Source organism: Paroedura picta, chromosome 3 (genome assembly GCF_049243985.1).
Source record: "Paroedura picta isolate Pp20150507F chromosome 3, Ppicta_v3.0, whole genome shotgun sequence".
In the NCBI taxonomy this organism is placed as follows: Eukaryota; Metazoa; Chordata; class Lepidosauria; order Squamata; family Gekkonidae; genus Paroedura; species Paroedura picta.
In genome coordinates this window covers 3746553-3759434 of record NC_135371.1, presented here as the reverse complement: position 1 = coordinate 3759434, position 12882 = coordinate 3746553, and the positions used below count along the sequence as shown (strand labels likewise).

The 12882-nt window shown below is 49.9% G+C and overlaps 1 protein-coding gene across 1 annotated transcript in view; it reads right to left on the bottom strand.

The window, feature by feature from the left end:
* Positions 1–308: 308 nt before the first annotated feature.
* The window catches only part of LOC143834172 (uncharacterized), a 34741-nt gene continuing 22167 nt past the window's right edge, over positions 309–12882 (bottom strand). Inside the window, 3 exon segments of the mRNA XM_077330773.1 lie at positions 309–3659; positions 3662–3719; positions 3802–4260. Of these exon segments, the coding sequence (XP_077186888.1) occupies positions 2961–3659; positions 3662–3719; positions 3802–4260 (1216 nt within the window). The 3' untranslated portion in view covers positions 309–2960.

Sequence of the window (12882 nt, the reverse complement as noted above, 5' to 3'; positions counted from 1 at the left end):
AACTTTTACCATTTCTTCCTAGTTAGGGTTTATTTTCTGGGGAGATGCAAACACATTCTGCAAGAGTTTGTAGAGGAGGAATGCTTTATGGAGTCTGTTGTCTTTCAGAAAGAGTGAAATAAGAGGAAAACTCTCTTCATGCACTAAGCAGTTCCATAGTTTCTCCGTCTCTCTGTGCGTTCTTAGACGCTGCCGAAGAGTTCCATGCTGGCCCTTCTATCTCTACCATCTCTACGCTGGCCCTTCAAAAGGATTTCCCTCCGTCTGGGCTCTCTAATGCTCTAAAAGAATGCTCTTTCCACACAACGAGCTCTCAGAGTACCTTTATTGGCATAACAATGATTTTAAAAAGGTAAAATGGTACAGCCAAACAGCGCAACCAAACGACATTCACAATCCCCAGCAACACGCAAATGTTACAAGGTGGTCATATCGCGATCCGCGGTCCACAGTGGGTTCACAGAGGTCCGCTCTTAGCTGGTACGGGGTTCAGATTTAAGCAATTCAACCTTTGTATTGTTAACAATACCTTGGCTACTTCTCGGACCATCTCCGGATCATTTTCATCCAGGAGTTCATGCATGGTGTCCTTCTAGTCTACACGAGGACATTTCTGTTTTCTCCATTATTTAGCTAGTGATTTTTGCAACTGGAGAAATCTAGGGCACCCCATCAATAGGTGATATAAAGTGTCAGGTACACCACAGCCTCTTGTGGCCAGACTGGTAAGGCAGCAGACATGCAGTCTGAAAGCTCTTGGGGGTAAACGGTAATGACTGGGGAAGGCACTGGCAAGGCTACCCTGTAATGAGTCTGCCATGAAAACGCTGGAGGGCGTCACCCCAAGGGTCCCGGACATGACCCGGTGCTTGCACAGGGGATACCTTGACCTTTACACCACAGCCCATGAAGACACAACCAGTCCAATGCCCTGCAGTTCCCCTAGGATATTCTTATTTGCAGCCTCCAAAAAAAAGGGGTAGCCTAGGAGATTGAAGGAGTTTGGTGCTGCATGAAAGTGTATTTTGACCCAGTATCTAAATATGTTTACCCAGGCTCTAGTTTCAAGAGTTTGTTAGCCAAGCTCTGCTACAAGGGTGACATTTGCCACACAATTTGGTACATTCAACAGTTTTCTAAAAAACGATTGTTGGCTTTCTAACTTGCTGTTGAATGCAGCAATCCATATAGGAACTCTGTATAAAAATTGTGGAATGATTTTGGGTACATACAGTCTTAGAGCTAGCTAGAGCAAATACATTCTTAGAGCAGCTAGGATATTTTTGTTTCCCTTCTGGTGGAAGAACTTTACTGGCATTGCTATTTATGACTTTTTCTCTATGGTTTACCCGTTTACTATTAAAGCTTAGAATAGTCCCTAAATATTTGAAGTGGTTTGCCTGTTGTATTTCTTTCCCCCTCACTTGCCAGTGGTACCTATAGCGGGTTTTAGCAAAAACTAAAATCTTACTTTTATCATAGTTTATTATGAGCTTATTTTCAAGACAGTAACCAATAAATGTCCTTAAATATGGAAGCAGGCCCACTCGTGTTCTTGGTAAGATTACTGTATCATCCACATATAGCAGTAATGGCGTTGGCCTTTTCCCTACAAGAGGGGGGTGTCCATTTACTTCTTTAAAGTGACCAGCTTAACTTGCTTAACTCCAAAATTTATGGGTATTTCTGCCGTGAGTTTCCCATCTATTGTATATTTGGCAAAAATTATTGCTATAGAGATTCTTAATCAAAAAGAGTAAAATCTGGTCCATTTTAAATTTTCTCAGTAATATTGTCAAGCGTTGACCGGTCCCCGGTGATAAAAAGCTTGGGGCCCACTGATTTACGGGATGCTAGGGGGTTTTAAGAATTTCAGAATCTCATCTGGTTCTCCTTTGTGAGGGCGATCTGGCTGCGACATCTGTCACCCCATTGATCGCAAGGGTAGATTCAGCTGATCTGGCTTGCTAGGCGGGTGTCTCCTACCTCCCTAACGCTCCATGTGCGTCCCTCCTGAAGCTGCCGCTCGGTGGAACAGGACGACCATCCCAGATAGAAGGAGCGTACCGTTCTTCGGTCAAGGGAATACGATAGCTGCGCTCCCCAGCTAGAACCTCCAAACAAGCTCAAGGAGCTCCCAAAATGTTTCTTCCATGTTAGACTCTACTCTGGTTCGGCCTCCCATGGAGTCCTGTGTTCAGTTTTGGGCACCGCAGTTGAAGAGGGATGTTGACAAACTGGAGGGGGTCCAGAGGAGGGCAACTAAGATGGTGAGGGCTTTGGAGACCAAGACGTATGAGGAAAAACAGGGGGAGCTTGATCTGTTTAGCCTGGAGAGGAGATGACTGAGAGGGGATCTGATAACCATCTTCAAGTATTTAAAAGGCTGCCATGTGGAGGATGGAGCACAGTTGTTCTCTCTTGCCCCGGAGGGACGGACCAGAACCAATGGGATGAAATTAATTCAAATTCAAAATAAATCTAAAAATCTAAAAATCAGGAAGACGTTCCTGACAGAGCGGTTTCTCAGTGGAACAGGCTTCCTCTGGAGGTGGTGGGCTGTCCATCTTTGCAAATTTTTAAACACAGGCTGGAAACCCATCTGAGTGGCAGATTTTGTGAAGTTTCACGGGGGTAGCAGGATCTAGTGGATGAGCGATAGGGTTGTGATTGTCCTGCATAGTACAGAGGGTTGTACTAGATGTCCCAAGAGGTACCAACTCTATTATTCTATGATTCTATAGTCCTTAGGCTCTGCTGAAGATGGCGATCAAAGCTGAATCTCTCTCCAAACTCTGAGCATTCAAATGGCTTCTCCCCTGCATAGGTTTTCAATGGAGTTGAAGACGATTACTCTGATAGAATCTATTTCCACACTGTGAGCGTTCAAAAGGCTTCTTCACTGTGTAAGTTCTCTGAGACTGAAATTCTGAATAACCATTTTTCCAGGCACCAAATATTTAATAGGCTTTTCCCGTGTGGGTTTTCAAGTGGCGTTTAAGATTGTGGGTGCGAGTGAATCGCTTACCACACTCTGGGCATTCGAAAGGCTTCTCCCCTGTGTGGATTTTCAGATGGCGTTGAAGATGGCTGCTGTGAAGGAATCTCTTTCCACACTCTGAGCATTCAAAAGGCTTCTCCCCTGCATGGCTTCTCAGATGGGACTGAAGACCATAGTTCTGACGGAATCTCTTTCCACACTCTGAGCATTCAAAAGGCTTCTCCCCTGTGTGGATTTTCAGATGGCGTTTAAGACTGCTGCTCTGATGGAATCTCTTTCCACACTCTGAGCATTCAAAAGGCTTCTCCCCTGTGTGGGATTTCAGATGTTGTTGAAGATGGCTGTTGCCAGTGAATCTCTTTCCACACTCTGAGCATTTAAAAGGCTTCTCCCCTGTGTGGGTTCTCAGATGGTACTGAAGATTGATAGATCGAGTGAATCTCTTTCCACACTCTGAGCATTCAAAAGGCTTCTCGCCTGTATGAGTTTTCAGATGTTGTTGAAGATGGCTGTTGCTAGTGAATATCTTTCCACACTCTGAGCATTCAAAAGGCTTCTCGCCTGTGTGGATTTTTTGATGTTGTTGGAGACTGCTGCTCTGATAGAATCTCCTTCCACACTCTGAGCATTCAAAAGGCTTCTCCCCTATATGGGTTTTCAGATGTTGTTGAAGACTGCTGCTCTCATGGAATCTCCTTCCACACTCCGAGCATTCAAAAGGTTTCTCTGTGTGTGTTTTCAGGTGCCATTGAAGGTGGCTGTTGCTAGTGAATCTCCTTCCACATGCTGAGCATTCAAAAGGCTTCTCCCCTGTATGGGTTTTCTGATGGTATTGAAGACCGCTGCTCTGACGGAATCTCCTTCCACACTCCGAGCATTCAAAAGGCTTCTCCCCTGTGTGGGTTTTCACGTGGCGTTGAAGATGGCTGTTGCTAGTGAATCTCCTTCCACATGCTGAGCATTCAAAAGGCTTCTCCCCTGTATGGGTTTTCCGATGGTATTGAAGACTGTAGCTGTGACGGAATCTCCTTCCACACTCTGAGCATTCAAAAGGCTTCTCCCCTGTATGGGTTTTCCAATGGTATTGAAGACTGTTGCTGTGACGGAATCTCCTTCCACACTCTGAGCATTCAAAAGGCTTCTCCCCTGTATGGGTTTTCCGATGGTATTGAAGACTGTTGCTGTCACGGAATCTCTTTCCACAGTCTGAGCATTCGAAAGGCTTCTCCCCGGTGTGGGTTTTCAGATGGTATTTAAGACTGCCACTCTGAGTGAATCTCTTTCCACACTCTGAGCATTCAAAAGGCTTCTCCCCTGCATGAGTTTTCCAATGGTATTGATGAGCGCTGTTTTGACATAATCTGTTTCCACACTCTGAACTTTTAAAAGTTTTCTTCCCATTGTGTTTTATTTGGTGTACAAGAAGCTGTGATCTATTTCTGAAGTACTTTATACTTTGAATCGGTTTATTTGAATTCATTATACTGTGCTTTGGAAAACGTACATTAAATGTTCTCATACTTCGCTTCTCACCCATAGGGACACCTGTCTTTGCCTTAGGCCTGTCTTGGATCCTGACGTTTTCTTTTAAGTCTTCAATGTTAATTCTTCCTGTCATTTGCTGATGGAGTTCCTCACCCTCTCCGTTCCCCTGATCCTCCACTGCTGGAATAAACAGAGAGATCCTGTTAGCACCCAAGGGGGCTGGCCAGGTCCAAAGGCATCTATGTGGCTGTATCAGGAAAGAACTGATGGCCCTTCGGCCTCATCCAGCTTGGCTGACCTTAACTACCCCTCCACCTTTCCCAAAACTGCTAGCATTTAAGACTCCCTCACTCCCTCAAGAGCCACACCTGAGCTCTTCCAGTGGCGTTTCTGAGCCTCGAAATCTGAAATGTTGCTCAGAAGGGAAACAGAGATCCCCTATGGCTATTCCTCGCCCCTTCCCTTGACAAGACTGGGAAGAAAGCTCACTCTGAGCCCCTTCCTTTGGGGATTTCCTTGAGGAACTCTACAGCCTTCCCTTGGGTGCAATGCCACTCTCCTTCCCCCCCACAGCCTCTCTGGAACATCTCGCCTCCTTTGCAGAAAGAGAGGGAGGGTGTGGGGGGGGGGAGAAGGAACGGCACAGGACCTGAGCGAACTCCCTCTCTGCCTCCAACAAAATTCTGAAGATTTGTAAATCAGGGAAAGACTTCACCTTTGTCAGAATCATTCACTGCAAACTGGTCTGTTAATATTTCCGACACCACAAAGAAGGGGCTATTTTTAGCATTTGTTTCTCTCTAATCTCCCAGGTGAGTCTTAAACCTAAGTAAAGAATATTGATTAAAGGCAGGATAATTATTCATTGGGTGCGTTAATAGGAACCAAGTCCAAGGACAGCTGTGAGCAGGTAGGTGTTTTAGTGGCAAATTTCTGGTTCTGCCGTTTCTGCCTGGAATCTCCCTGTCATCTCAGTGAAAAAGGTGGACTGTAAATAAATGACAATAAATTACCAATTAAAAGGGATCCCTTCCCAGTCACAGGCAGTGTGGACGTTGGGGATCCCCAAGGCGGTGGAAGGCTGCGTGGTAAACGCTGGCAACAGTGAAGTAAGGATCTGGTCCCCTCCACAATCTCGCCTCCTCAGTCCAGCATCAGATCTCGAGGGTCTCCGGCAGGGGCCTTTCCCTTCAACGCCTACCCGACCCTTTTAACTGGAGATGCTGGGGATTGAACCTAGAACAGGCACTGCCAGGGAGCAGGAGCCCCTCCACAAGTTATAAGACCATCCTCAAAATGCTGTCTTTCTCTTAAATATATTGCTTCATATTTCACCACAATGACGGCAATTTGCCCCTTTGACTCCTAGGAAAGGTCCTTACCCAGAAGGGCCACACTCTCACAGTTCTCCAGCATGACTTCCCTGTGCAGAGCTCTCTGGCCCGGATCCAGCAGGGCCCATTCTGCCTCGGAGAAGGAGACGTATACGTCCTCAAAGGAGAACGGAGGCTGAAAGGAAAAGCAGATTTCCCTGCACACCAGGCAGAGATTGCACAAGGGGAGGGAAGGCAGAGGATGCCCGGCTTGGCTTGGGCAAAGGGAATGGCATTCAGAGGATCTCTCCCCCGGACCCCTTGGACAGATGCAGGCACAAGAGGCCCCCTGAGAAAGGAGGCTGGGCCCGGCCTGTCCCTCCTACCTGGCCTGGATGGGATGCAGCCCTTTCCTCATTTTGGAACAGACAACAGGTCAGCGGAACCTCTCTGCCTGTTTGTAAGACAAAGGAAGAAGGAAGGGGGTTGGCTTGTTTGTTCCGCTTCCAACGTATTTCAGACTTCCATGAAATCTGTGTCTGTTCTGGGGGGGAAGGAAAGTGGGGGCTGGAATTGATGTCGCATGAAATGTCACCATCACATTAGACCCAGACGTAACTGGAGCACATCTGGACACTCAAGGAAAGTGTAATGGGAAAGTGTCAAAATCATGTACCCACAAGCTTTTGCCCTGTGTTTTTATCTACCTTTGGTCTTTATACATTTTTGTGTAATTGAATACAGGAGTTAAGGTCGTTTGCAGCAATAGCCTGCATAGAGTACACAGAGAGTTCAGGTGGACTGCAAAAGCCATAAATCTTTTGACTGGGAACAGGTTATTTCCTTGACCCTGAGGCTCTGGCTGGGCCTGACCATCTTTCATTTTTGGGATTAACACTGGAAGAAAAGATTCTGGAGTAATTTGCCCCCAGACTGAGGCTCAGGGGGACTGAGTGGTCTCTGATATGATGCAAGAACAGGCCCACAATTTGTCAGTCTTAGCAACAATTCAGAGGTCCCTTGTTCATTATACTTTCAACAAAGAGATTTTCTTCACCAAGTCGTTTATTGGGAGCTATTAAATGGACTCTCATAATGAGTTTTAGGAGTGTGTAAAGGCTTGGGAATTTCACAACGGCGTTTTCATCCAGAGACAACATTAACAGGCCACCATATCTGTGGGAAGTCCCTCCCAAAGCCCCTCCCCCAAGCTCCTCATGATGCCAGAATGTAGCCAACATCCCTACGCCAGCAGCCTTTTTCCTCTAGAATCCAAGCGAAACATCAGTTCCTTTGGGTAACTCCAATCCAAACAAAATATATAGGAACTAGTAATCAAGCCCGCTATACCTGAAATACAGCGGGTGCTAGCGGGGCAGTGCGCGGCCCCCGAGCAAGGGGGTCACGGTGAGCCATGCTGTGCGTGGCTCGCAACTGGCGGCGTACCGGCGGCCTGATGCCTAGAAGGCGCTTTGAGCCTCCCGACGCGTCAGGCCACTGGCAAGGGAGCTCCCTTGGCAGCGGGCGGACAATCAGAGTTGGCCCCTTCCTCCGATTGTCAGTCCGGAGGAAGGGGCCAATTGGCACCCTTCCTCAACACGGACAGAGCCCGCCCTAACTCCTCCCGCCCAGCCTTAGCGAATCATTTAGTCCGCGGCGCCGCGGGCGGTTTTAAGATTGTCCAGGCTATTCCAAATCAATAATGGATCTTTTTATTTCTTCTTTTTATAAATCAAAACCATCCAAAATCATAACAGAAATAAATCACAACCAAAATGGGTTTCTAAATCAATAATATCCCGTTTTCCCAAACTTCCTCAGTGATTGTGATCCTGTACACCAGTGGTCCCCAACCTTTTTCCGGCTGGGGACCGGCGGGGCAACTGCCCTGCCCGCAGAGCGTGCATGTGCGCCCCGCCCGCGCAGCAGGCATGCGCGGCGCGATGCGCAGCCGAAATCGCACATCCATGGCTCTTTCGGCCATGCACTAATGTGCCGCGCATGAGCGATTTTGGCCTCGCATGCGTGCTGCACACTGTGGCCCTGATTCTCTCTCAGCTCATCATGCTCTTAGGTCTCAATTGGCCACACCTAAGCACTAAGCATTTCCAATCGGCTGTTCCAAGGGGCAGGAGACGAGGGAGACAGAAATAGTTTTTAATTCATCTAAGCGCCCTTTATCGGGTAGAACAGGCTGTATTAAATAAGGGGTTGTCATTTGTTCCACAATACAGCTTGCTGGGGGGTAAAAGGGTAATGACTGGGGAAGGCACTGGCAAACCACCCCGTCTTGAGTCTGCCATGAAAACGCTGGAGGGCGTCACCCCAAGGGTCAGACATGACTTGGTGCTGGCACAGGGGAGACCTTTACGTACCTTTACAAATACAATGCACTGCGCACCAGAGTAAACTTATTTAAATTAGTAAGATCATTAAAGTTGAAGAATTATTTTTCCAACACTGGTCAAATTGCTCAGATTAGGTTTCGAATCAAATCCGAATTGATCCCCACCCGGGAATCTCATGAGACTTACACCTCTGAGAAAATAGTATTAAGGGATATTAAGGATTTAGAGTTGCAACACAAACATTACAAAATCAATCTAACCAGGGCAGAATTTCAAGCTACAAAATGATCAGAACATGATTATTAAACACGCAGATAAAGGTGGAGGCAGGCATTGTTGTCATGGATACGTGTGAATATCATAGGGAGGTTACGAGACAGTTGTCAAATGAAGAGCGGTATAAAAGAACTGATTGGCAAAGAGTTACATCTACATCTAGACTCATTAAAGCAGCTCCCCAGGAAGGTTTATGTTTGGATTTCATTTCCAAACCAGAGGCAGAATTCCTGTTGAAATCCAAGTACAAAGTGCCACACTTTTACATTCTACCCCAAATCCATAAAAAGGTCACTCCAGTACCAGGGAGGCCTCTTGTAGCGCAGTGTGGCTCAGCTTTGGAACCAGTAGCCAAATGTTTGGACTTTCGTGTAAAGGCATTATTACCAGCTGACAATAACAGTATACTTAGGGATACCACACATTTTATTAACAGTATTAACACAGTGAGGGTTCCACCAGGGTCTATTTCAATGACCTTGGATATTAATGCTCTTGACACTAACATCCCACACAGGGAAGCGAGAACTGTGGGGGAGCGCTTTCTTGAGCCCGGAGAGAACTGTAACCCACCCACGCATTTCTTCCTGGATGGGTTAGAATTGTAGTCTACGGACATCTGGAGGGCCGAAGTTTGACTACCCCTGGTCTAGCCAAGACCTAAGAGCATGATGACCTGAGAGCCCCTGTGATCATTAATATGGAGCAATGAAAACATTCAGGCAACATTATGAAGGTACGTTCTGATATTTAAATGCTATAATTAGGTGGTAATCGGTGGTTTTGGTTATATTATTTATTATAACATTATCATTTTTACAGGATCACAATCACTGAGGAAGTTTGGGAAAACGGGATATTATTTACCTAGGAACCCATTTTGGTTGGGATTTGTTTCCCTTATGATGATTTTGGATGATTGAAAAAGTTTTAAATACTAAAAAAGAAATAAATAAAAAGATCCATTGTTGATTTGGAATAGCCTGGAGAATTCCTATATATGTTGCTTGGACTGGTCTTTCCTGGGGAAGCCTGCCAGCCGCCCTTGTAAGGATGGCCACGGAAGCCAATGTTTTCCATCATTCTGGAGCCCCAGACACGGATCCTCAGAGCTCTGCTCCCCCGGAAGGTGGAGAATCCCCTTATTCCCCTGCCTGAATAACTATGCTGCGGTTTCTCGACCCGTCCTCTTTGGAGCAACCTCTTATAGAAGGGAGGTCAAATATAAATATTTCAAATAATGGGGGGAATGGCCCTCCGTGAATGTCTCCTCTCCCTTTAGAAGCATCTCAGTTAGTGGCCACTGAGGGATGCAAATCAACTCTCTGTTGTGTGAAGAAACATTTAATTCTTTTCCTGACCTGGACTCTCCACCCATCAGGCTCACAGTGTGCCCCCATCACATCCAAGGACGAGGAGTCCTTACCGCAGGAGAGGGCATCTTGGACAGGCTCCACGGCCTGCACCCCCTGCCCCTGCTCCAGGCGAGCTCCTTCCTCCTCAGGGAATGTACCTTCCACCTGCACAGCCTGCCCCCTCTGGCCTTCCTCGGAAGGAGCTCCTTGCGCCTCAGGGATTGTAGATTCCATCTTCAGGGATTGACCCAATGTCTGAAAAGGCAGCGAGGGAGAGGGGTAAGAGATGGAAGAGAAGAGACCAAGAAATGGGTCCTGCCCCACACCCAGACTCTATCAGCCGACCTGGTGAGTTGTCTAGAGGGGGAAGAAATTCGCTTGCAGTAGAGGCTGCAGAAGGAGACGGTTAGATCCAGTTGTATCTGCTGATGGACAGTTGGCAGAATACGCCCCCAGCTGAGTTGGCCAAGTGTCTGGAGGCCGTGACTGGGTGGCTCTGACAGAGCCGTCTGTACGTCAATAGAGGCTCAGATGACAAAGGTAACCCAGTGGGCATTTTCAATCTGCAACCGACAAAGCTACTAGTGCCCTTCCCGGCACCGGAAGCCCTTGCCACAGTGATCCACGTGACCATCACCTCCAGGCTGGACTACTACAAATTGCTCTACGTGGGGCTACCCTTGACCCTGCCATGGAAATTGCAGGTGGTGCAAAATGCAGCTGCCCACGAGGCCCTTAGTTGACAGCTGTATTGCCCGATAGATACGTGCAATGGAGAAAACCCCCCCTAGCCGTGGCCCCCGGAATGTCAATGGGAAAAGAACCTGACTGGAATCTCTTGTCTAGTTCTTCCCAAACCTTTCCTGGCTAGATAATACGGGCCTTTAAATAGATTTAGGCAGAGAATCTATGACACCATTCCTCGGATTCCCAGCCATAGATAAGTTTTCATCTCTCCCGGCTGTGCTCAGCCTTGTTCAGACCTGAGAAGGATCCCAGCCTTCCTCCTTTCCAGAATCTCCCAACACCCCCATGCCTTACTTCACAAACACATTTTGAGTGATTCTTCTGTCTGTAATGATGGGATTAATAACATAGTTGTAAAGTAGGCTGTTAAATATCCATTTTGGATGATGAACGCTTGGACAAATGTCTGGCAGGAGATCTTTAGGACAAGGCCAGAGCTCCTTGCTTGAATTAAACCTACCTGGAGAACAGCCACTCACCTGGTCCACCTGCCTCCTCTCCTCCGCCTGGCTCAGGAGGAAGCCTTCGGCCAGGGCCACCGCCTGGGAGCTGCTCTCCGGCCCGCATCCTCTCACCCAGCCCTGCATCTCCTGGGGCAGGAGGGCCAGGAACTGCTCCAGGATCACCAGGTCCAGGATCTGCTGCTTGGTGTGCCTCTCCGGCTCCAGCCAGCGGTTGCAGAGTCCGTGGAGCCGGCTGCAAACCTCTCGGGGCCCCTCGGCCTCCTGGTAGCGGAAGTGCCGGAAGCATCGGCTGTGCACATCTGAGGCCACAGTGGCTGGATGCAGCATCTCTGGCCCAGCCCTTTCCCAGAATTCCACACCACTCCCAGCTAGGACAGGAGAAGGGCCTTGGCTTGCAGTCTGGTCACTCCCAGTTCTTCCTGGGTCCTCTTCTGCCATCTCCTTCCCTTCTCTTGGGCCACCTGGGACTGTGAAGAGACCCCAATATTCCCCAGGCTATGAGGAGAGGCTTCTCATGGGCGGGGGGGGCAGAGAGACAAAGGGCTCTGGGGCAAGAATAAAAAATACACAACTGAATATCAGAGAAGTGAAAACTGCCCTGGTGGATCCAAATAACAGTCCTTATGGACTGTGTGACTTTGGGGCAGCCGAGCAGGGGGACCAGCCTCCATTGGGCCCCTCTGAGCCTCTTTGGGGCCCCCCAACGCCCAGAAGGCAGCTCTGTGCTCTGCTGCCTCCCCCTTGGCCGCCCCTAAACCCAGGCCTGCTCAGCGGGGACCTCGTGGTGCTCCCCATTGCATTGTGGGCAGGGTGTGCGTGGTGTGTGTGTGTGTGTGTGTGTGTGTCCCTCTCTCGCCTGCCCCCCAAACCCCAGGGCAGGAGGGGGAACTGGGCCTCGGGGTGGGGCTGCCTCTGCACAGCGAGCTGAGGGTTCAGGAAGAGCTGCGTTTAGCTGCCCTGTTTTTCAGGGCCTGAAGGAGCCTCGCAGCGTCCTTCTCCAAACACGGGGCGGGGGGAGGGGGGCGCTCGTGGTCTCGACTGCACTCTCCCCCCAACCACCACCCTGCGAGGCAGGCCAGTCGGAGAGAGGCGCTTGCCCACCTCCCCGCCCGCAGCGACGGACTTGCCTGGAAGCTCCGCCCGGTCCGGACTCCTCGGCGCCTCTGGCGGACCCAGAGCTCCCCCTCATCCGGTTTGGCCCCCGGAAATGACGTCTTCCCACCCCCGCCCAGCGGAAGAGCCGCTCTGGCCAGACCCTCCCTCCCCTTAACCCTCTCAAGACCAGACCCACCTGCAGGGCCGGAGGCTGCGGCTCAATGGGGCTCCTTGGGAGCCATTAAGGCCAGCTGCAGACCGGCCTCCCGGGGCCGCGGGGAGCGGGGCCACCTTCAGTCCTCCTAGGCGGTGCCTTTGCTCCCAGGATCTCCCGGCCGGGCCTGGAGGTCTCCCGGAATGGCAGCTCGTCTCCGCCCGCCCCGGCCAGTCCCCCTGGAGGAAAACGGGCTCCTCTGGGAAGGTGGCCTCGGGGGCATTCCCGGCCTCCGTGCTCCTTCGCCCTCCAGCGCAGACCTCCCGGCATTTCCCGGCCAGGAGTTGGCGACCTTCCTTCGGACTGAGAGCAGCCGGCCAGGAGAGAGAAGCTTTGATCTCCCCCGGCAGAGGCGCACAGAGAGGCCCCCAAAGGGTCCGCCTGCGAAGCCTTTCCCTCCCGCTGCCTCCCTGGCAACCCACCTTCTCCCTCCCGCAACTCATGACCAAGACCCCTCCCCACCCACGCCCAGAGACCCCCCCCGAAGGGGTGCCGGGAAGGGCTGAGCCTCTCTGCAAGCCCCCAAGGCAGCGCCGCCTGGCCGGCTCAGCTCCGCCCCAGCGAGGGCGACTCTGCAGCACAGA